General features: G+C 39.1%; 2 protein-coding genes across 6 annotated transcripts; one reads left to right on the forward strand and one right to left on the reverse strand.

Annotated features, from left to right (window-relative positions):
• Nucleotides 1-606: 606 nt before the first annotated feature.
• On the reverse strand, nucleotides 607-10,835 carry DNAJB9 (DnaJ heat shock protein family (Hsp40) member B9). 4 transcript variants are annotated; one of them, XR_007507736.1, is made up of 4 exons: nucleotides 10,142-10,538; nucleotides 6,131-6,358; nucleotides 2,401-4,370; nucleotides 607-1,975 (listed from the first exon to the last, which is right to left on the reverse strand). XR_007507736.1 is itself a non-coding variant. In XM_049814515.1 (3 exons), exons 2-3 carry the CDS (start codon nucleotides 6,345-6,347, stop codon nucleotides 3,940-3,942), a joined length of 648 nt encoding a protein of 215 aa, XP_049670472.1. In that variant the 5' UTR covers nucleotides 6,348-6,358; nucleotides 10,721-10,835; the 3' UTR covers nucleotides 607-3,939. The 4 variants fall into 4 exon arrangements, 3 of the variants coding, with proteins under 3 accessions (XP_049670472.1, XP_049670471.1, XP_049670470.1); XM_049814515.1 differs by lacking the exon at nucleotides 10,142-10,538 and adding an exon at nucleotides 10,721-10,835 and having other exon boundaries at nucleotides 607-4,370; XM_049814514.1 differs by lacking the exon at nucleotides 10,142-10,538 and adding an exon at nucleotides 10,626-10,714 and having other exon boundaries at nucleotides 607-4,370.
• Nucleotides 10,836-10,947: 112 nt separating this feature from the next.
• On the forward strand, nucleotides 10,948-22,533 carry THAP5 (THAP domain containing 5). 2 transcript variants are annotated; one of them, XM_049814511.1, is made up of 4 exons: nucleotides 11,096-11,171; nucleotides 11,800-14,928; nucleotides 15,119-15,308; nucleotides 18,750-22,533. In XM_049814511.1, exons 3-4 carry the CDS (start codon nucleotides 15,165-15,167, stop codon nucleotides 19,716-19,718), a joined length of 1,113 nt encoding a protein of 370 aa, XP_049670468.1. In that variant the 5' UTR covers nucleotides 11,096-11,171; nucleotides 11,800-14,928; nucleotides 15,119-15,164; the 3' UTR covers nucleotides 19,719-22,533. The 2 variants fall into 2 exon arrangements, with proteins under 2 accessions (XP_049670467.1, XP_049670468.1); XM_049814510.1 differs by lacking the exon at nucleotides 11,800-14,928 and having other exon boundaries at nucleotides 10,948-11,171.
• Nucleotides 22,534-23,077: the final 544 nt, after the last annotated feature.

The raw sequence follows: 23,077 nt of genomic DNA on the forward strand, positions 1-23,077 counted from the left end.
CTCCAACACATTTAGTCCTCAAAATATGGTTTTGCATTGCTAAAATGGCAGATTTGCTTAGGTCCCAGGGAAGACTGTTCTAATGAGGAATGGCCCACTGAGACATACCAAAACCCAAATCTTTTTTTATAAACTCCACCTTCTAAGGATTAGACCCAGAAAACAAGAACTTTCAAGCACAGTCTTGCAGTCAACTTTCAAATTGGCACAACCACATCCTAACCTTGGCTTCAGAATCTGCACTTTTGAGTGGCAACCCAGCCTGATTAGCCTTGATTGTACTGCTCTCCCACACCTTAGCAGGGTGGTTAGAGCACAGGCAGCAGACAGAAAGCCAACAGTTCAAGGCAGAGTCTCTCAGCTCTTATACCCACCACCTCTCAGAAAAAAAGTCCAACCAATTCCCAACATCTCTAAAAAAAACAAACCAGGTAAAATTAAGTCAATCTCTTTCAACCCCATGCCCTTCTCCCTGCCAACCCCACCAGCCCATTCAGGGAAAACGTGGGGGCCAAAGTGTTCCATAAAACACAAGTGCCACACAACCCACTTGAATTTGGCTTCCATCTACATCTTGAAGGAGAGAAAAAAAGACAACATCACACAAACAATTTTCACACATTTAATATAATGGCACCCTAATTAAGTTTACAGTACTTTCATCTCCACTAGATACTGCGTTTCAGAAGTATAATGGAAAACAAACAAACATTAAAAAAACCACTTTTTTTTGTAAAGTTTTAGAAACTCAACCATATGGAGTTACATATGCATAAATGCCTTTCAAAAAATAGTTAAGAATTGTATTTTTCAACCTCACACAACAAAAAAACAGGTTTTCCTGGGTCTTTTCACAAGATATGGATATCAAAGATGGCACTTAAACTTCTGAAGTAGGGGGTGTCATAAGGTTATATCAGGACTTCCGCTGGAGAGCCTGCCATGAAGCAAACACTAAAAATAGGAAAAGAATGTGCAAGAGCTCTGAAGAAGTGAGAAGCACAACATGTTTTGCAAGCTTGTGTTCTGATAGCCATGGAACTGAAGACTGCTGGCTGAGGAAAGCCTGCCTGAATTTCTTCAGCTAAAGTCTATTCAAAGCATAGCCATCACAGGAAGTCATATGGATAGAAATACACGAGACTCTTCGGTACTAATGATGAGCTCTCCTTTGGATTTCACCTCAGATCAACAACCAAAACAAGCAGAAAGGTCACTTGGAGAAGCCATAGGAATAATAGAAGTATTTGTTGGTTTTCCTATGACAAGTAATTAAGAGAACTAATATGGAAGCAGATGAAAATAGACTAGGCAGAAGTCTTTTTAAGGTACTATCAGCTAGAAAACCAGCAATCCTACCATTTCATTAGGTTTCACACTTTGACTTTAAAGAGTTAAGGAAAACAAGTACACTTTGTGTGAATAAAGTTTGGAGCATCCTTAAAGAGGGGAAGCTAACCTAGGAGCAGCCAAGGACCCTTGATTTTCACCTAAAAGCTTAGCCTGAAAGAAGGTGACCTCACACAGTCAATTAAAACAGTCTTAAATTTTGGGGATGGCTGCATTTCCTACAATTTACAGTGATCATTTTAGCTATTATTCCTGTAATTCAGGATTAGGGAATGGACCCATGCTTGTAACTGGAGAAAACTACCTTTGAAGAAGTCAGTGGTTTGGTTCCAGTAGGAACTTTAAATATTCCTTCTCCCACACTTAAGAACTACTCATTCTGCTGTTTCCACTTTTTTTTATTAAGAAAATATTTACTAGACTAAGAAAGGCATTAATATTTTACCTTTGCATCCTGCTTCTAGAGTTGGCTTCCACCTCTAAGTTCCAGCAGTCATCATCCCTAAAGGACATTCACTAATACTCTTATATTTAATACTAAAGGCCACATCCTTCCAAAGTCTTCTCAGTGTGAACAACTCTCCTCAAATGCATACAGAAATGACCTCTAAAAATACCTTGATACCTGTGAGAGAAAGTAATTAAGAACTTTAAGTTCATAATTTGTTCACTTAGATGCCCATATGATATGAATCAGATAATTTGATTCATACACAGGACTGATAGAGTATGTTAAAGAAAAAATGCAGAAGTCTACATGAATTACAACTTTTGGTTGAATCATATATTAATTATACAGAAGAAACTAAAAATCTCTAAACAGAAAAAGGGTGGAAATAACAAACACACTCACTCCAGCACTTCTCCTACTATAAGAATATTGCACATTCCGATAATGTTGCACAAATTACTGGCTTTTGATAAAGACCATATATGAGGTATTAGTCTATTAATAAATAAAGAACATGGAAGAGGAAAAGCACTTAATATAATGCAACAATCCATTCCAAGTATTTAGAGAATGAAGACTGAACAAGCAATAATACGTACCCTTGAGGGGAAAGTTAAAGTTACTCAGCAAATAGGCAGCTTTCAACATCCACCCTAGAAGCAAAGGGTTAAATCTCTTCTGATACAGATTTTAATAACTCAAAGCCTATTTAAAACCCTGCTGTTTAAAATGTTCATTTTGCTCATGCAATCAATCTGAAAGGTAAATTCTTATCTCAATTCTGAAGGGACAACAATATGTGGGTGGTGCCAGTAATCTTACTAAGGGGAACCAATTTAATATACTAAACCTGTATTACTAGTTAAGAAACAAAACAAAACTTTTGGCTTGACATCAGTTAAAATAGTCAGGGGGTTTGTTGTGTGGTTTTTTTTCTTTTTTTTAGTTTTAAATAGTTTAGACTGGTTACAGATTTCCATGGTGCTGAAATTGATACCCATTAGTACTGTCCTTATTGGCAGATTCCAGCACCACAAGGCGTTAGATGAATACAACAATTGTAATTTTCAGTTTTACTCTGTTTATGCTAAGAATTTACCTTTCAAATCACAACGCTGAAAAATTCCTGCTGACGGGTAATAAATCTGTCAATTTAAACACAATCTATCTATTTTTTATTTAGGCCCTTCCAGAAATACTAGGAATCTGCAGGCAAGCTTATCTTGTTTAAGCTCACAAGAGCACAGAGGAGTACTTAAGTTCAATAAACTGAGCTAAGGAAACTACATTGCACACATGGTAATATAATAAGCATAAAACAAGAGTGTTTTTGGTATGCTCTTCCAAACCTTGATAGAGATATTTGTATTCTGGAAGAAAAAAAAAAAGACCTTGCATGCACACAAGCTTACATACACGAATATCCCTTAAATAAATCAAGGGTTATTCAAATCCCAAGATCTTTTCAGGCCAATGAAAGTCTATGCAGAAATAGAATTAATTCCAACATCACTCTCCTAGGTGAAGCACAATCTTAACATATTCCCTCTTGTTATTTTCCAACTTTAAAAAGTGTTTTATGATTAATATATTTGCAGTGCTGGACAGAGTATCAAAGATCCAGGTAAATAATATTTCTGATGGTAGTTTGCATAAATTATCCAATTTGCACAATAAGTCTGTATCAGGTAAAAACTGCAAGTGAAAACTTGGAAAGATGTGATGAAAAAAAGCAGCACTTCAAAATTAAAGTTTCTCCTCTGCTGCAATCCATGCACCAGTAACTCAAACAGTCCTGAATTGGCATGTATGAAAAAAATTATATTACATTTCTCAAATTAAAAATATATATCTTGTGTTGAAGTTCAGATTTATGGAAAGTGTTTACTAAACTGAAATACACATAATTTCTTGTCAGATGAGATTTCTCTCCCATTCTAAGTAGTTACTGAGACATCTATTTCCCAAATGCATGTTGTTTCTATTCTGAAGATTAGTTTTCATCTACAATTTCTTTATAGCAGTTAAGTGTTTTTTAGAACAAACAGTTCAAAGAATTTTTTCCATGTTAGCACAAAACCAAGAAAGATTATGAAGATGTTGAAAGAAGAAGAAAAGAGATGAAAAGAAAGGAAACATTATTGTCCAGAACAGTCTGTATATGTGGTAACCATGTTTCCTCGTCTCTGAGTGACAGTCCTACAGTGCTTGCTGGATCCATGAAATCTGGTATCAGTTCGCACTGCATGCCGGTGTGCATTTTCAAAGTCACTAAATGAAAACATTTTTTCCATATTTTCAAACACATCATCAAACAGTCCACCTCCAAAGGAGAACTCTTGGAAAGAACGCCTTTGCCGATTGTGAGCTTCCCGATGACTTCGGAAGTGATTTTCAAAGTGCTTTTTGGACCGTGAGTTTTGACTAAAGAGGTCAAAGTCTTTGAACAGATCATCAAAGTTGAAATTAAATGACTGATGGAACGGGCTTCCATTATTTCCTTGTCCTCCATGACGGCCAAACTGATCATATTCTCTTCGTTTATTCTCATCTGATAATGTTTCATATGCTATTTCCATTTAAAAAAAAAGTTTTAAAAGTTTATTTACATTCTCATTTGAAAAAAACAAACAACGACAAAAGAAAACCATACACAAATACAAAGAACAGCTTTCTCCCACTCCCTCAACAGGACAAATTTCAAGCAAGACTTTCATTCAATATGCAAGCCCAACAAAGGTCAACATTTGTTTAACTTTTTCCAATCCAAAATAAGCTGTTTCAAAACAAATATTTATTTATAATAATAAATATAGCTATACTATGAGGACAGATTATATCCTCAAAATTTTAAATTCACATAATACAACATAGCTTAACTAGCAATAAAGATTAGTGTTTATATTTCAAAGAAAATAGCAATGACATATGGTGATCAGAAAGACTGGAGGACAGAGGATGAGTTAGGAGCACTACCTAACAAAATGAACTGCCTACTGCATTCCTATCACAGTAACACAGTGCAGTGTCTGCAAAACTACTTGCCAGCCAGCCAGCAGGTTCTAGCTAGACCGCAGTTACAACTAAGCAACAAGATAAACATCAAGGACATAAAGGGAATTAGTTTCCCCTCTGTCCAAATTCTTGGCTTTTCAAAAGTTCAACAATTAACCTAGATTTTGTGACTGGATATATCTGAAATGAAATTAGGTGTCCATCTGATTTTTGGTCTACAACTACAGCTACTGGTGTTCCAAGGCAGAAACTCTGACAGATAATATACCTATTCTGAAACATTAAGTATTTCAAACACTTCCATTTTCTGTCAAAGGCTTGCAACTATTCTATATACTTCAACACTTACTTAAGAGTTCCCAATTCCTCCTGCAATAGGTGCTAACAACTACAGTAAGTATCTAACGAGACTGTCCCTCCCTTTCACTATATTGACTACCTTTCTTTCAAAATAATTTTTCTGCAGACAAGAAAGTAAAACCCAGAAATCTCCTGCTAGTTTAGTTAGAACTACACAGATGGATATTATAACAGTCTATGGGGATCAGAAGTGGAAACACCTGATTTTTCAGCAAGCCTTTTTCTATTCTTGATTATCCACTTCCATGATTATGTTTTATCACAGAACACTTATGAATGGTGTATTTCTAGGACCACAGGGTAACTCAGGTTGGAAGCGACCTCAGAAGATCTGTACTGTACCCTCCTGCTCAAAGCAGGGTCAGTTATGAGATCAGACTAGCTTATTCAGGGCTTTATCCACTCATTCCTGAAGAATTTCCAAGGTTGGAGACCTCACAACCTCTCTAAGCAACCTGTTCCAACACCGGCCTATCCTCAAGATGAATAAGTTTTTCCTTATAACCACTCTGAACCTCTTGTACTCCCACCATGAACCACTTCGCTGTATTTTTTTTTTTTTATAATCTCCCCACAGTTACTAGAAGGTTGCTGTTAGGTCCCCCTGAAGCCCTAGTAATCCTGAGCTGGATCTTACTAGACAGATCAAAAGATAAGAATTAACCTCCTAGGGCTAAAGTTGTCCTACTGCCAAGTATGGTTTTGTGACAAGAGGCATAAGCCAAAAAGCCTAATAAGCAGGAATGCATAAACTATGTAAAAGGCCCGCCTACGTACAAGGACACAGAAACGAGCCAGATACTGATACTGGACATTTGACACACAGAAACAGAAATAAGAAAAAAATCTTTTAACCTCTTACTCAGCAAAACCAGAGCAAACCTAAGTAACCACATCTGCTCACAGATATAAGCCATGTATTAAATTATTAAGACTAAGGTTAGCATACATTACCTTCAGCAATTTCTCTAAATTTTGCTTCTGCACCAGGACTCTTATTTTTGTCTGGGTGGTATTTCATAGCCAGCTTGTGAAACGCCTTCTTGATCTGGCGGTCAGATGCATTTTTTGGAACTCCTAAGATATCATAATAGCTCTCTGTAGCCAGTATTAATTCAGTTATCATTAAAATGCAGAGAGCAAATGTGAAGACAGATTGCGTCGTTGCCATTTCTCTGGTTCCTAGAAAGAAAAAGAAATATACTTGAAGAACAAGTTAATTCAGTTAATTCAAGTTAATTTTCAGTTTCTGCAACAACTTAAAAGTACAGCTATAAGCCAGAAGAGGAAGACCTGTATGTTTCAGGAGTAACTCAGTGACAGTCGTGTAAACACATTGTTTCACACATGTCAAAACCCATTCCCATAGTTTCATAATCACAGAATATATAAATGAAAACACTGTGAATTCATATTTCACATGCATCACAAGCACACTTCAGTGTATCCTTAACCATACTTTCTCCCACAGAGCTGTTGAAGTACACATACAATATGTTTCACTGTATCAAACAGTTCATGCTGGCATACCTTAAGTAGCTTTAAACCAATCCTTGAGTTCTAGGACCATAAACACAGCAGCTCTAAATTAAAGTGAAGGTTGCAAAAACCCACTCAGTACTGGTGTCTTGGTTTCAGCTGGAATAAAGTTAACTTCCTTCTTAGTAGCTGGTATAGGGCTGTGTTTTAGATTTAAGATGAGGCTAATGTTGATAACACACTGATCTTTTAGTATAAACACTGCTTAGCAACAACAAAGTCAGGGACTTTTCAGCTTCTCACTGCCCTACCAGCAGAGGCTGTGAGTGCACAAGAAGCTGGGAGGGGACACAGCCAGGACAGATGACCCAAACAAACCAAGGGGGTATTCCATACCATATGACATCATGCCCAGCATAGAAACTAGGGGGGGGAGTTGGCTGGGGGGCACCACAGCTTGGGGATTGGCTGGGCATCAGTCAGCAGGTGGCTAACAACTGTACTATGCATCACTTTTGTATATTCAATTATTATTATTATTTTCCCTTCCTTTTCTGTCCTATTAAACTGCCTTTACCTCAACCTATGAGTTTTACTCCCCCCCCCCCCCAAGTATCTCCCCCATCCCAGTGGGCAGGGTGGGAGGCAGGCAGGGAGGAATAAGCAAGCAGCTGCATGGTGCTTAATTGCCAGCTGGGGTTAAACCAGGACAAGTGGAAGACCAATTCACTGATTAGCTCATGCAACAGTAAGAGCCTGAAAACACAACTGGCCTAAGAATCAACTGCGAGGTGCTGGAAGACAAGACTGTTAGACACTCATGCTCACCTTCAGAAGGTCGTTTAACTGACCTAAGAACATGATAAAGAGTAAACCACTCAGAGTACCGAGTTCAGTCAAGTAGAGCACATTTTCCTTTACTTTACAATGGGCTGGGCTTAGCTTACTTTCATATTAAATTGTACTATAAATAAAAAAGTATGTTTGATATCAAAGAATTAATCTGATAAATACCACTGCGTATAAAGGTTTACCCATGAAACTCTCAATGTCTGAGCTGAACTCAAAAAAAAGAAGTCTTCTATACAAGACAAGCAGCTTCAATAATTAAAAATTTAACTCTTTTTCAGCAATGCATTTAACAAAAAGTTACATTTTAAAACAAACTGATGCTAGAACTCAGGGAAAAAGCTGTGGCATAAGTAATAAGAAAAATCAGTTCCACGTAGCCACATGATCTTTCATGATTTTTGTGAAGGACAGGGTGAGCTCTTCCTACCAGGAGAGATCAAATGATTTTTCCTAGGGCCGTGCATTACATTTAAAACACAGAGTACAGAAACATGCCTGTTCAAAGACAGAATGCTGGCTGTCACCTTAACCAGCACAATGCACAACAAGGCCCTGAACATGTCAGAAGTAACATGTCCCCCTCACCGGATTACACCGATTTGAGCGTACCCTAAGTACAATTCAAAGAGTTGAACAGTATTACTTCCCTGAAAGTTGAATAAACTAACCTCACAGTCTGAGTACCATTAAAGTTAGAATACTTTTAGATGGTGTGTGGCCCAAACACTGGTCATGCAGAGTTCAAAACCTTTGAATATCAAGTACATAAGACAATCAAGACTTTAATAGGAAGCCCATACCCTGTAGAGAAAATTAACACCCAAACACCAAAAATGGAAATAAATACAGTTTCTAACAGGTAAATTGGGGACTAAAATGAATGCTGTGAGGCAGGAGCAAAAAGCTCTAAGATTAACATACCCATGCCCTCTTAAGCATTTATTTGGCTAGCAGCCTGCATGATATCAAGTGTTAAGGAGCAGCAGTTGAAACAAATTGTATTTTGATCAGTGTACTTGGATACTAAAGAGACAGTTCTTTTCAGTATTCTTCGTGCATGATACCAGATGTATTTTTTGTACCAGCCTTTCCAAGGCTTTTCCACTTATTTCTCCCACCACTTCACTAAACTGAAACTTTGTCACTTGGGCACTAAGAGCTACACACATGTACAGCCTTCCACACTTTTGGGGCTTTCTTCCTGTTTGTGCTTTATAGATACAGATTTAGACCTTCATCTCACATGTGAGATTGTTTTTATTTTATTTCATGTCCCCACACCTGCATAGTGCTTCTATAATCACCTACTGCATTCTCTTAAGGCTAGCCTCCCTTCTTCTACTATTAAACACAAAAAGAGCTAAAAAGAGTAGTTTATGTCCTTCATTAAGAGCCAAATCCTCTTTTATAACTCCCAAGCTCATCACAACCTGAGAACATGAAGTCACTCCTTTGAAGTCTTCTGCTCTGCCTAACCGTCTCGACTTCTATTATTCCTGATAATGAATTATACCTAAGTTTTCCTTTTTCTACAGTTTTACATTAGGATTTCTGTTCTATGCTATAATGCCCCTACTTTTATCTGGATTTCTAAAGCATATTTGAAAAAAAAAAGATAAATCAGTACTTAAGTTTCACTATATTTTAAATAGACAGATTTAATGTTGCCCTTGAACAACTCAATGAAACTCAAATACAAGAATAAAATGAAATGTAAATGAAAATCAAACAGAAATGAAACTCCAGTATGAGCAGCATTTTAAACTTAAGGTTACCACAAAGACATAGTAAGTCTTATATTTAGATACCATCATCAATTATTCAATTTACTTTTTAGAAAATACCTATTTTATGTGTCAGCATCTTAGCATTGCTAGTCAACTGTTAAATGCCTGACCTCTGCCCTGCCATCCCTATTTTTACAATCCCTTTCAAAATAAAGTCTTTTAAACACTTATTCTGCTTAAGTCTCTTCTCCCTCAGTTTCTCATTTGAAAAGAGACAGATAAATTTCACTTTCCAGGCTATGCACAGTAGTTACTTAAAGCACATTCCAGAATTTGTTAAGTGTACTTCTGTGTACTCCTTGACAGCAAGCTCATGCCACAAAACAGTCTCTCCTAACAATTATGAAGAACCACATTTTATTTAGGTACATCTAGGAGTAAAGTTAGAGATTTTATTAACACAGATTGTTTTATTTAACTCTGTTGGATGAGTAGTTACAGATCTCAACTACTATTCAGCTTGGTGTAAGAAGTATACTGCCTGATGCTTATCAAAAGTATTACAGAGGTGATAACAATCAGTTCTTTATCAGTTTATTAACTTTTATCAATAGCTGCATGATGAAATGATGTTTAAGAATGATGCACCTGGAATAAAATCTGTCACATACAGAAAATAAGGAGCTACTTCCATCTTGCAATGCCAACACCCTATTCCATCCCTCTTTGAAAATAATTACCAAAGACCTTAGGTTAATGCTTATACTCACAAAATCTCACATACTCAGAAAATCCACAGCATCACTACTGCTCTGGTTACAGGAAGTGCGATGCACTATCCAGTGGAAGGAATCCTGATGTCATATAGTTATTTTTGCAAACGATTTATTAGTAGTAAGAAAGTTACCAGAGTCCTCCATTGGTTCTCATATCACGACTAACCCGATGAGTAAGCAAGTCTCCTAGTCCACTGCCAGCTACAGGAAAGTCTTGTCAAACTGCGGGGCTTGTACTTTCCTTGGCCTTTCCTATACTAACCGGAAAGCCAAATCTAGAAGGCGGCTCCTGAATCTTGCTCTGGAGAACGGGGAAACGAAACAGAGCCTCCCCTGGCATCATCCGCCCTAGCCAGACCCCTAATGAACCTCGCTAGAGCCGTACCAGATCATACCAGCGACACCGTCCCACCTCCAAGTCGGCCAGGCTTGGGAAAGACCACAACAGAAGGGCCTAGCGAGAAGCGAGAGCCCAGAGAAGCCCAAGGGCCAAACAAATCCACCATGCCGAGTCCCAGCGCCGCAACCCTCCCCCCCCCCCCTTCCCCACACCGTCCCCCAGCCCCCCTTAACCTCTCCGGCCCCTCCGCGCCCTCCTTCCCTCCCTCCAGCTACCTCAGCACCCCCTCCGCCTTCCGCAAGCCCTTCCACAGCGGCCCAGGCCCTTCGCTGCCGCCCCTCTCGCCGTCGGGGGACGGCCCCGTCCCCACCTCAGCCCTCGCTCGCCGCCGCCGCCGCCAGCACAGAGGCCGCTGCCCCTCAGCGCCCCGCGCGCCGCTCCTACCCAACCGCCGTCGGCGCTCGCGCAGACCTTCCCCTTCCCCAAGACCGCGATTCCTACACGAAGCGCTGCGCCATTGGCCGCTTGGCCCCACGTGACGCAGGGCGAAGCAAGAGGACTCTGCCAGTACTACCGCTACAGCCGCCGCCGCTGGGTGGGGCTTTTCAACCCTGACGCGAGGGGCGGGGGAAGGAGGAGGCGGAGGGAGGCGGAGGAGGCCGTTGTCCCCGTGACTGCCGCCCCCCGCCGCACCCCCGCTGCGCGGATGGTTCCGCCCCGCGTCCGCTCCGCTCCGCCATGCCGCGGTACTGCGCCGCGTCCTGCTGCAAGAACCGAGGGGGCCAAAGCGCCAGGGACCAGCGCAAGCTGAGCTTCTACCCGTGAGTGGCCGGCGGCGGGGGGTGAGGGCCGAGGGTCTTGGTAAGGGCTGCGGGCCCTGGGGATGGCGAACGCCGAAGGGGCCGGCCTCGAGTGAGGCGAGGCCCGCCGCGGCCCCTCAGGAGCCGGAGGAGGGGGTAAACGGCCGAGGGAGTAACTTGAGGGGCTGGTAGTCGCCTTTGAACCCCGCCGGGTCCCGAGAGGCTGGGGGGAAATAACGCTCTCACCTCTGGGGGAGAGGGGAAGGGGAAAGGGTCGACAGGCCGAGTATTTCCTCACACACACACCCCGCCAAGGCCGGCGGTACTCGCGTGGGGGGAGAGGTACAGCAGCCTCGGAGGGCTCTCGAAGCGAAAACCGGAGAGGTTCGGCTAAGGAATGAAATTTGCGCTTGTAATCGTGCGGCTGTTTAGCTGTTGGAGCCAAGCGGCACCGGTTGCCCCGGTTTTCACCCGCCTGTCGGCCGTTGGGGAAGGGGTGTTTCGGCAGGGCAGGCTTTACTGCAGGCTGGGGCTTCGTGGTGAAGGAGGCGAGCATCCTGCGTCTGACAGCTTGCAAGCTAAGCGAAGGGTCTGGCAGAGTGGGAAAGTAAGCATATATTGATTCTTTACAATTAAATATTCCCACTAGAATCATTATCTTGCCTACGCTGCCAACAGAGGCGTTGCTGGTTTGTTTGGAGGCAGCTGAGCTAGCTGGAAGCTAGCTAGCTCGGTTGCCAAAAAATCAGTTTATTGGGGGCTGCATGGTACCGTCCGGCCACCTGATGGATTGGTCGCCATCCCAGCCCGCAGCAACCTCTGTACTGTTGCGGTTACGTGGCTGTTGACTCCCAGAATGGTGAGTGTTTCTCAACCCTGACAGGAGCACAGTGCAGGTAACTAAATATTAATCTATTTCTGCTGAATAAAGGTATGATAAGCGTTTGTCAACAGAAGGAATTTTGTAGCATTTGAGACAAATTTGAAGAATAAATTCCTACAACTAGTCTCAAAGTCTGTTTGGGCAAAATTTATACCACTAAGTTTTGTTTCAGTTGCTGAGTAGTCATTGTTATTCCAAGATCAGCAAGACTATGTAGGAAGACTGCTTTGGAAGGGAATTTAGTTTAAATTCAAGGAAAGCTCTTTTTCCTGGCACGTCGCTAATACATGATTCATCATAAAACAATCATGAAAATGAGGGGAAATAGATTATTTATATTGCTTTAGAGAATGTGAGTGCTACATGGATGATCAAAACAAGTTTTGAGTGCTGATACATATTTAGATTCAAATGTATGGCGTCAATATAAAGATGTTTGCAAAAAACACAGCTGTTGTATCTAGCCATTGAATTGTGCTGCATTATGAGTATCATGGGCCTGTAGAAAGGGTGCTGAGATTTGGTTTATAGAGATCTCTTGCCCTACATTAGCAGCTACAACTGATAGGAATTGCAAGTTTTATTCCCTTGCCTTTTACCACCCCAAAGTCCTCTGCTGCTCTGTAGTTTTGGGTCTGAGCCCCTTCTGAACTTTTTAACTGTGACCTAATCTCAGCAGGCCTAACTGCCCTTCTTTGTTTTATTTCTTCACCCGCCTTACTTGTGCAGTGGTGGCAGTTACTGAATAAATTCTGTCCGTTCCTCTTTCCTTTTTCCCTTTTTTGTGTCCTGTTTACACCAGAGAACAGGTTCCCTTGATAAGCAAGGGGCAGGAGCAGGTTTTGGCGAGGTTGCCCTTAAGATAACATAATAAATTTCGCTATCAGACATTGTCTCTCACTACAGATTATTCTGTTTCCCATCTGAGGCTGGCTGACTGGGGAAAGCAGTGAGTGCTGTGTTGCAAAGATAACGGCAGTGGAAGCAAATGTTCTCAAGACCTTCTTGCAGAGGTTGCAACTGGTATCATGACCTTCAGTTGAAAGAAGCCATCCTCTTCCTGAGAGCCTTTTTTTGGGCCTATGTAGTAACACCCCAGGCTAAGCTCTGTTACTCATGGGGCATGCTGTATAATATATGTAATGCGAGTATTGGGCATACACGATCTAAGTAGGCAGGATTTGAAAAGGCTGAACCTTTAACCTGTCCTTGAAAAGTTATTGTGTTCTTGCCAGCATTATTCCTTGCATTCCTGCAGATACTCAGAGCCAGATACGTCAAAAGCTTGCTCTGTTTCCTTGGTAACTTGAAAACTTAAATGGCAACAAAATCGAAAGATTGGGGAAGGGGTGAAGACATGCACATTTACCCTGTGGATATCTGGTGTTTTTCTCTCAAAATCATCTTGAGTTTGCCATTTTGGAACACTGTGAGCCTGCATAAGAGAGTCGTTGCCGTGTGTGGCTTTTGGAGGAAGCCTGCAGCTTCAGGGATTTGAGGGTGGGATCTAGGGTTTGCCAAGTAGTAGCCTGATTGACAGGTGCCTTTCGTAGCATTTGGGTGACACTCAGCACTCCAGGCTCTCTCCCCAGCTTCTGTTCTGTGGGAATATCTCACCGCAGAACCAATTTTTTTTGTGCATTAATGTTCCATAAACGTATGGTAATAAGCATAACCAAAAGAACTGATTGTTAATTAGAAGGAAAAAAGAGCTAAGGGAAGAGAAATGGAGATAGGAGTGCTCTATTTCCGTTTAGCGAGTAAAACAAAATGGCTCTTGTAAAGAGGCTGTAGGCACTTGTACACCTCTGGATGTTTTGTTGTCCGTCATACTGCCAACAGCTAATACTTTTTACATCCTACAGTTACAATCAGGTGAGGTTTAATGGCCACAAGAATCTCTCTTACAGTTTCATATACACAAAAACATAAATTTTTATCTTTTTTAATTAGTATTGCTCACTATTCTAAGGAATATTTCTTTCTTGACAGGACTCATTCTGCAGTGCTCAGAATTCAAGTTATGGTTTATGTATCATATGTCGTTATATGCTAGAGTTAAAATAAACTTGATATGCACCAGAGAAATCTGTAAGCACATTTAAAATACCCTGATATCTGTCTGGTAAGAGATGAGAGACAAGAGTGGTCTGAATGTTCGTGTTACCATTGCCATGACTGCTTGACTGTACATGCATCATAATGAGCCTGTAATTTCCCTTTAATTTGTGTATTGCGATTAAGTAAATTGCATATCTTTGCCCACTTTCTTTTAATTTAGTTCTCTTTCCCATGTAATTTGTCTGACCATTTGCATATATTTCAATTTATTTTTTTTTTTCTGTGAACATGTATACTCTTCATTTTCCTTTTCAAGTAGGTTAGATGGTTGAAAAGTTAGTTATGGATTACATAATATTGTGTGGGCTCTCAACACTGTAAGAAGGCTTGATTGCTGAAACAAAAAATACAGAAATGCTTTGCATTTGTGCATATTTGCTTTTTGAATAAATTTTAAATCCTGCACTGGAAATAGTCACATATCCAAATGATCTGATAATCTGAAGTATAACATATATTAAGAGGTGCTCTGTTAAACAAAAAAATAGTAATAAAAGGGTTTGTTCCTCATTGTGTCTAGTAAGACAGAAAAGCCTCACAAATACTATTTCTAAAATGAGGGCCAGACGTAACTTTTTTTAAGTGAAGTCAGAGTATGTCATCTCACTTCAGCAGAACTACTTTCTGAGCAAGTGCTGCAGGATCAAACCTTTCAAAACTTCTTGCCCTTGGGTTCTGAAACCCTCGGCTAGCAGAAATAAACAGAAATTCTGCTGCTGAACTCTGGAGCAAACACCCAGCTAGAAAAAATTTGGATAATTATTGGATTAACATGTAAGTGACATCCTGATTAGCATTTAATATTTAAAATTATTAAAAAATTATTATTTTAATCTTTTTGTAAGGAAAGACTACCTTGTAAGCAATAATGAGATATTCTTTATTTAAAAAGAAGAAAGAAAGAAAAAAAATAACAGTTTTTTTGTTTGTGTTTTTGTTTGTTTTTTCAACTGCTTTAAAAAAGATTTCCACTTCATGATAAAGAGAGACTTGAGAAATGGTTGCGGAATATGAAACGAGATGCATGGACTCCAAGCAAGCACCAACTCCTATGCAGTGATCATTTTACCCCTGACTCCCTTGATGTGCGATGGGGTATACGATACTTGAAACATACTGCTGTACCAACAATTTTCTCTTCCCCAAATGATGAGGTAATGTATTCCTATCTTTTTTTATTGTAGTACAAAGCTAACCAACTATTGATATAATACAGATGTTCTGATTATCTGTAATGTATTTGTATTTTATTTTAAAAATAGAATTCCTGTCCATCAGAACATTTTGTCAATAGCCAGCACTGACACAAAACAAATATGTGATTCTATAGTGTAAAGGAAGAACAACTTTGACTGGAGGTTCAATATCTTTTTTAACTGGAAACTACAGAAGCATTTCCTGTAGGAAATTTCCCATTGGAAAATAAATTTCCTATGAGAATATTATGATTCTAAATATTTTTTCCTGTGCAAGTACTCTTAATTAATGGTTTTTTAAGGCGTTTTATTAACTGTACATAAATAGTGGCTTTGGAATGTGTTATTTTCAAACTACACATTTCTCTTTCCTGTCCCTAAGCTCTCTAACACCCAAGAGCTCAGGACTGTAGGCTGCTGAAGATATGCCACAAAGATTATTCCATCTTTCTGTCTTTCACAGAGTTGTACTATTGGTTACATAAAAATACTGTGCTACACGGGCACCTACTCATGATCAAAGCTATGCTAGTTCTCTTCTGGCACATAACGGTCTTCCTCTGGATCATCATGTTGGAGGTGGGAGAAATGGAAGGACTGGAATTAAGGCTAAATTGCTGAAACTGAGATGTGTGGCTAATTAATTTTACAAAACAATTTATTTTTAGTCATGAAGTTCTCTGTCTTCTTGAATAGCTGCAAGTGTTGTCCAGACTGCTTTTGACTCTGTAGAGTGAAAAGCAATCTTGATAAATCTCTCACATACAAAAATAGAAAATCTTGCTAGGTATGGCAGTAGGAACTTAATAAATATCTTTCCTTCCAGCCCCCTCACCCCCACTTCGATATATCCCTGAATTCTCTGTGCTGTTATTGTAACAAGGAGCCCTAACTTTGGAACTGGACTTTTCTGCCCTGTGCTTCTGTACAATTACAAATAAACTATGTGATTTCACCCGCAAGAAAAGTTGGCTTTTCCCCATCTCTTCATTCTCTTTTGTTTTACATGTGACCATAGACCAGTCATAGTACACCTACAAAGCAGAGTTATGAAGGTAACATTTTATCTAGTAGTGTTACCAAGAACATACCAATAGCTTCTCTAAATTATTTTTGCATCAGCAATATATACCTGGGAAATCACAGATAGATTTATCCAGTTTGGAAAAAGAATATTCTATGCTTCCTTTCAATGTACCCATCACTTCCCTGCTATCAAAAGGAAAGAGATGCCAGTTCTATGTATCTGTGATACTGTGAACTTGCTTTCCTGGGGTCTTACTTCTCTCTCTGGCGTTATTTTTTTTTAATCTCACACTTCTGACTGCACTTTTCTAAGCATCAAGACATGTCAGTGACCACCTCAACAAATCAACAATATCCATTGACTTGGCTGCTAGTTCTGTAGTTGCCCCAAACCCAAATTTTCTACAAAGACTGAATATTCACGAAGACACTGGAAAGAGCTCTCCTTATTCTTGGGGAGAATCCCTTGTTAGTGTGTTCCTGAGTTTATGTAGAGGAATAAGAAGCTAAGATCCAAGGCTGCCTTTCAACACTTGGCTATAAACCCTTGGTTTGGAAAACTGACAGCGAAGAGTTGCAATATTTGCATGTTGTTCTCCACTACCTTGCTTTTTGTATTACCGAGCAAGCGAAGGATATCTTCCCAGCAATGCTTAATGATTCTTCAGGAAACTTTTCATATTATTTCTTCTTCTAAATAAAGAATATTTGTGTCTTATAAGCAATGTTAGTTGCCTGCATTTCGATATCTGTAACCATTCTACATCAGTTTGCAAGGATTTTTATTTTGAAGAGCGTGAGGGCAGGGACCAATGGATGAGGAAGCTTTTCAATGAAAGTAAAGGTCTGTCTTCAAGCAGCTCTATCCTGAGAGGTGTTTTTGGTGCCTTTCCTTCAGCCTTAATGGCAGTTCTGATAGGCAAGGTTTTGGGGGACATTTCCCTAATTAATTTCATAAGAGATTCATCTAGTTAAAAGATTTACTCTGAGAAGGCCTTTTTCAGCTGCTGGTAGAACAAAGGGAAATACTTCATTCTCTCAAAATCCCTAAGATTGATGTGATGTTAAGTATCACCTTTGAAAAGATAAAGGTAACCAAATGAATTCTATTTTTGTACACATTTTTCAGTCCTTTTAAAACTGAAGTTTCATGTAAAATTGAATTTAAAAGTTTAATGTATTTAGGATACTTCAGACTACTTACTCCTATGAACATACGCTTCAAAATTATCTTTTCTATGATCATCTGTTTTCTATGATCATCTGTTTTTTCAGCCTGGACTTTCCCTTTATCCCCCCCCACCCCCCTTTCTTTTTTTCCTTCTCCCTGCCCTCCCCTCTCCCCCCCCCCCAGTTTTTTTTTGCCTGATCTATATTTAGTTAGCAAAGTTAAAGTTGCTTCTCATTCTGGTCTTTTTGTTCTGGGCATTTTTGGTTTTGTTTTTTAGTCCACAGGCCTAACACAAGTTCTGCAGTTTGGTCTCTTCATAATCAAACCTACTAGAAAAAAATAAGACACTCACTATTAGTGTATTTTTGTTTCACTGACTGACATACTAAAAAGCTTGTTTGGATACTGATCTTAAATCTAATTATGTGGTGGTGTAGTTTATGTGGAGGAGGGGAAAAAAAGGTGGCTAAAAAAGGATAAGCTTCAAATTGTCCCTCTTTCAGTACCAGCTTCTGTTTGAAGTCTTGTTAAAATTGTATCCTTCTGCTAAGACTTCTATCCATCCAAAAAAAAGTTCTCCATTTTTATGAATTGTGAACTTTAGTTGTCAGGATTGAATTCCTTGTTTAAAAATCAGACTATGTGATTGTGCATGTTTCACTGTTCTGCAAGTCTGTGTTCATAATCTTTTGTTGTTGTTGTTGTTAAATTCTCTTTGGGGTAGACCATGACTAAAAATTTGCTGTATCTTTCCAAGCCAACTTTGTTGCATCTTTAATGCAAAAATCTTGTACTGTGTTTATTTAATATACATATATTTAATACAATGTTTCAAGTAGGAATAGGAGGTGCTAGCCAGTCTTTGTCAGACAGATTTGTGTCGCCACTTCTTTTAAAGTGCTTTTAAAATTATGATGACTCGTGTAAATCAGTAAAGTTCCGTAGAGTTTCAAAAAGAAAAGAAAAAAGTATTATTGCCTTTAGAGCTTTAAAATAGTATTTTAACATTTAGGACCTGAAGCAAAGCTATGGAAGACGCTTACATGAATTTTCAGGTCTCTGGTGTAATTTTCAAACAGCGCTCATCTAAATTACTCTTTATGCAGTACCATGGTATAGAATGAGATTTGCCCAATTTTTTTATGCTCAAGTGATTTCCTAGTTACAAGGTGGTTGGTTTTGGTTTTTTTTTTTCCCTCCAGGAAAAAGATTCTTCTCAGAACAGCTCACAAGAGATAGAGAGAGAAGATGCGGAAGAAACAAATACAAATGTCGTGTCAGAGAAGGCACATGTATCACTTGAACCTTGTACGCCAAAGAAAAATCCTGTAATTGCAGAAAATGTAGGTGAAAAAGCGGAAGTAGTTTGCTCAACTGCATTGAGTAAACCTTTACAAATTCAAAAACTGCAACTTCAAAATGGAGAAGACTTTCAGGCAGACAGTGTTGTTCTTGATAATTCATCTAAGCAGCATATACATCAACCTAATCCTGTTTTAATGGCAGCAGCAGTCCAAAGCATGGAACCTACCAGTGCTCATACTTCTGCAGAGGATCCAGTAGGTTGTACCGCTACAGTCTTGCAATTTACTGACCCTGACTACTTGAATTCATCGCTGAAACTGAAAAATGCTTTAGGTTCAATTACTGACTATGCAATTGAAAATCCTAACTCTCATGTTGCAGGCTGCTCTGTTGAAGTACAGCCAACAAGTGAAAATGCAGTTTTACTGAGTACAGTCACACAAACGATTGAACAGTTGAGTGGAAGTGAAGAATCTGTCATCGCTATTATTGTGCCAGCCGAGAGTTCAGAAGCGCCTGAAATAGTAAATAGTTCTTTCCTGCCTATTAAGCAAGAGTTTCTTGACACAGAGGAGACAGAAACAGATCAATCTGTGTATATGAATGCATATGGTGGAAGTGAAGTATTGCAAACTGAACATTCATACTGCAAACAAGACATAGACAGAGATCACCTTTGGCAAAAAATTTCAAAGCTCCACTCCAAGATAACTCTACTTGAAATGCAGGAGATAAAAACTTTGGGGAGACTCAGGTCCTTGGAAGCTCTCGTTGGACAACTGAAGCAAGAAAACCTTCTTTCTGAAGAGAAGCTGAAGATTGTAGAAAACTGCTTTACAACACTTGAAGTGACTATGATACAGTAAAGGCTTTTGATGATTGTTCTAAAATATCGTTTTAGCCTCTGACTGTCCTTTTGGACGAATTAACTTTTGTTTCAGTCATGGTATTTTAAACATCTAATGCAAATTGTGTGAATAGCAAATATTCTTTAAAATGTTACGTCAACCACTACCAAAGCTAGGTGGTAGAGTATTGCCTATAAAACGTGACTTGCAAGTAAGCTTTAAAAAAAAAAACAACCTGTTAAAGTTTTGTTAAAAAGTATATGAATTGAATCAATAAAGATAAGTTAAACCTTTCTAGGTGCAGGCTCTGAAACATGCAACTCCTGCATTTGGGGCAACAGTAGAATGGACAGAATAAGCATGTAGGATGGACAATTATAAAACTGTTGTTTAAAAAAAAAAAAGTGTCCCAATTCTCTTTCAAATGAGTAAGGTGGTATGTAATATACATTGTCCAGTGAGGCCACAATTACTCTTTAGTCTTCTGTTCATCTAACATTTGTTCTGATAGTTTTTTGTACACTTTGATCTGATTAAAATTGTTTCTGCAGTAAAAGGTGTTTCATTTCATTTAGTTCTAGAAACAAAAATTCTTTAAGACTATTGTTACAGTGAACAGGTCCATCTCTTTTTTTGGATGATTCAGCTCAAATGGAAAGAACCATCTTAAATAGTGATATTTTTGCTGGTTAGTAAAAGGGAAAGCTTGAATTACTCAGTGAGTGCTATCTGATCAGTATTGATCCTCTTACAGTCTATAGCTGGGCAATGCATATACCCTTAATAATACACTGAAGAAGACAATGTTTTGCAGAGAAATTTGCTAGTGAAAGTAGCAGAATATGGCTCATTATTCTTCTGTATCATAGTCTTCAAGAAATGGATTTACAAGACTAGAAATCCCCTGCCCTGTATTGATTTTTATTAACTCTTCCTAGTGCACAGGATACCACTACAGTAGAAAGATACTGACCATTCATTTTGAAGGAAATTAATTTGCTTAAATACTTTCTGCTTATTCTGTCTGCATGCCACCCCTTAGATCTGGAGTTCACTGTACAATCTAGTACAGTGAACTAATATGAGATGATCTAGTCGAACTGTACATCGCAGTCGACTAGATGATCATTGTAGGTCCCTTTCAACTGAACCATTCTAGTCTAGTCTGTTCTACAATGATTAGATTACTTGAGGGGCTTGAATGTATTTACCTTTATTCAAAAGTGTGTCACCACCACCACCAGTTCAGTGCGGGACTGGAGCAAATGGGTTCTTTTGCAGTTTGTCACCTGTGTGTCTGATAGAGAACATTCTAAACTGTTCTGGGAATCTTTTGGTAAGGAATGGAGGATGAAGCAATGCTAATTACAAAGTTGGCCTCCAACTAGATAACACATTGCAAACTAGTCAAATTTCAGAAAATTTTTGGAACTCACAGAGTAGCTGCCTAGAAATTGGTCTGCTAAAGCACAGTGCTGCAAGAGGTTAGTCTGTATCAGTAACCACTGTAATAGGCCTGTTTTGTCCTTCAACTTGTTCACTTCTTTCAGGCTCTAAGCACAGAATATGCTTAGGAAAATTCCTGAAGAAGATAAAGGTCAGTTACAATACGAATTATTTACAGGGCCTAACTCATTTTTTGTCCTCTGATCACAGAGCGCTGTCCTGGTAGCGAAAGAACACGCCTGTTCTGCCTCGTGTGCTCTGAAATCACAAGGGGTTGTCCTGTATCCTCTAGAAACATTGCTGCTATACAGGGTCAAATCTTGCGAAGGTTGTCCAGGTGGCCTCTCTGAATTGTAAATTTTGTAATTTTTTATAATGTAAGAGATCTTTCAAAGTGATTTACAAAATTGAAATTGCTATATGATTTGGCAATTTTAGAAATGTCATGAACGTCACTACAAATCTTCTACTAACGCTGTATTTTAAGACTTACCACCCAATTCAAAAGTCTGCTGTAGATCTTCGATAGCAATGACAGCTCAGAGATGGCAAAAGTTAAAACACTTTAAGCTGTTGCCTCAGCAAAGCTCTATTCCTGAAGAAAATATGGGGGAATTTAACATGATATTTAAATTTCCAATATATTTTTGCCTTTACGAACAGTTTCCAGTATTAAAATTGAGAATGTTATCTGTGACATAAATGCCTTTAAACCTGGGGAAAAACAAATGCTCAATTTTCCTCTTTTATGGAGTTTCTTGGGACTGTAGGAGAAAAACTCGGAATCTCTACGAGCCTGTAACTACAAATTTCGCCGCTGTAGGGTGATTTGGTCCAATGGGCCTAGGGTGGACATAACAGGCTGACTGCCTTTCTTTAGGCACAGCTTTTTGTGCCAAATGGGTCATTATTAAGGCCTACAATTAGCTCTTCTCACCTAAGCCTATTGCCTAACTGCTGCCTAAAGTAACCCCTACTCTCTTGCTAGGCAGGGTATTACAGCTGTTAGGCAAAGGTGTCTAATGATACATGTTAAATAGTATGACAGTTTATTAACCTGGTGTTTTCAAGTAGACCTTTACAACTTTATGTTTAAATTTACCAGTTTTCCTTAATAGTAAATTTGACACGTGATTGTGTCAGATCATAGTGTGTCCATCCCATCTAGGTTCATGCTTTCTGCAGCGGACAGCATCACCAACTTCAAAAAGAAGCCAGAGGTTGCCTGAAAACAAGATGATTTTGTATGCAGCCTTTCTCAGGACCAGTCTTGTAGCAATGAAAAGACTGAAACTCCACAAAGCAGTTTGAAGGTAGACCAGAATCAATGCTGTGTTTTGTAAAGGACTGTTGCAAATTGATTCCAATAAAATATTTTGGGCAACCACCTTTTGTATTCATTTTAAAATATTTAGTATTATGGCTGGCTGTTGTTCCTTAGAGGAAAATACAGCTAGGTCCTTTGCTTCAATGATACACTGACACAGAATTACTCAGGTTAATCATTATGAGGAAGGAAAAACACCATGTTGGAAATTGCCACACACCACTGAATTAGATGCTATATGTATGTGTTCTTTTCAGTGTTTCCTAACCATAAAGCTGTACAGCCTTTGCACACAATTATATTTCACTAAACTTAGGAACTCTTGAAGGTGCTATATTATTACCTGGGATCCAATAGAAACTGCCTTTGTGCAGTTGCAGCCCAGCATCATAGTAGTACATCAAATCATCATTCCTTCTGGAATGTATCAGGCTTATCTTCATCCAAGTTAAATGTTCTTATTTATCTTTCCAATAATTTTGCATTTGCGTCAACATTTTTATTAACTTTTGACTGCTTGTTTCCAATGTTATAATTAATTACTTCCACACATTACAGATTTAGCAGATGTGGGCTGTTTTCTTAGTTCACGTCTTGAAATGTT

This window comes from Accipiter gentilis, chromosome 11 (assembly GCF_929443795.1).
Source record: "Accipiter gentilis chromosome 11, bAccGen1.1, whole genome shotgun sequence".
NCBI lineage: Eukaryota > Metazoa > Chordata > Aves > Accipitriformes > Accipitridae > Astur > Astur gentilis.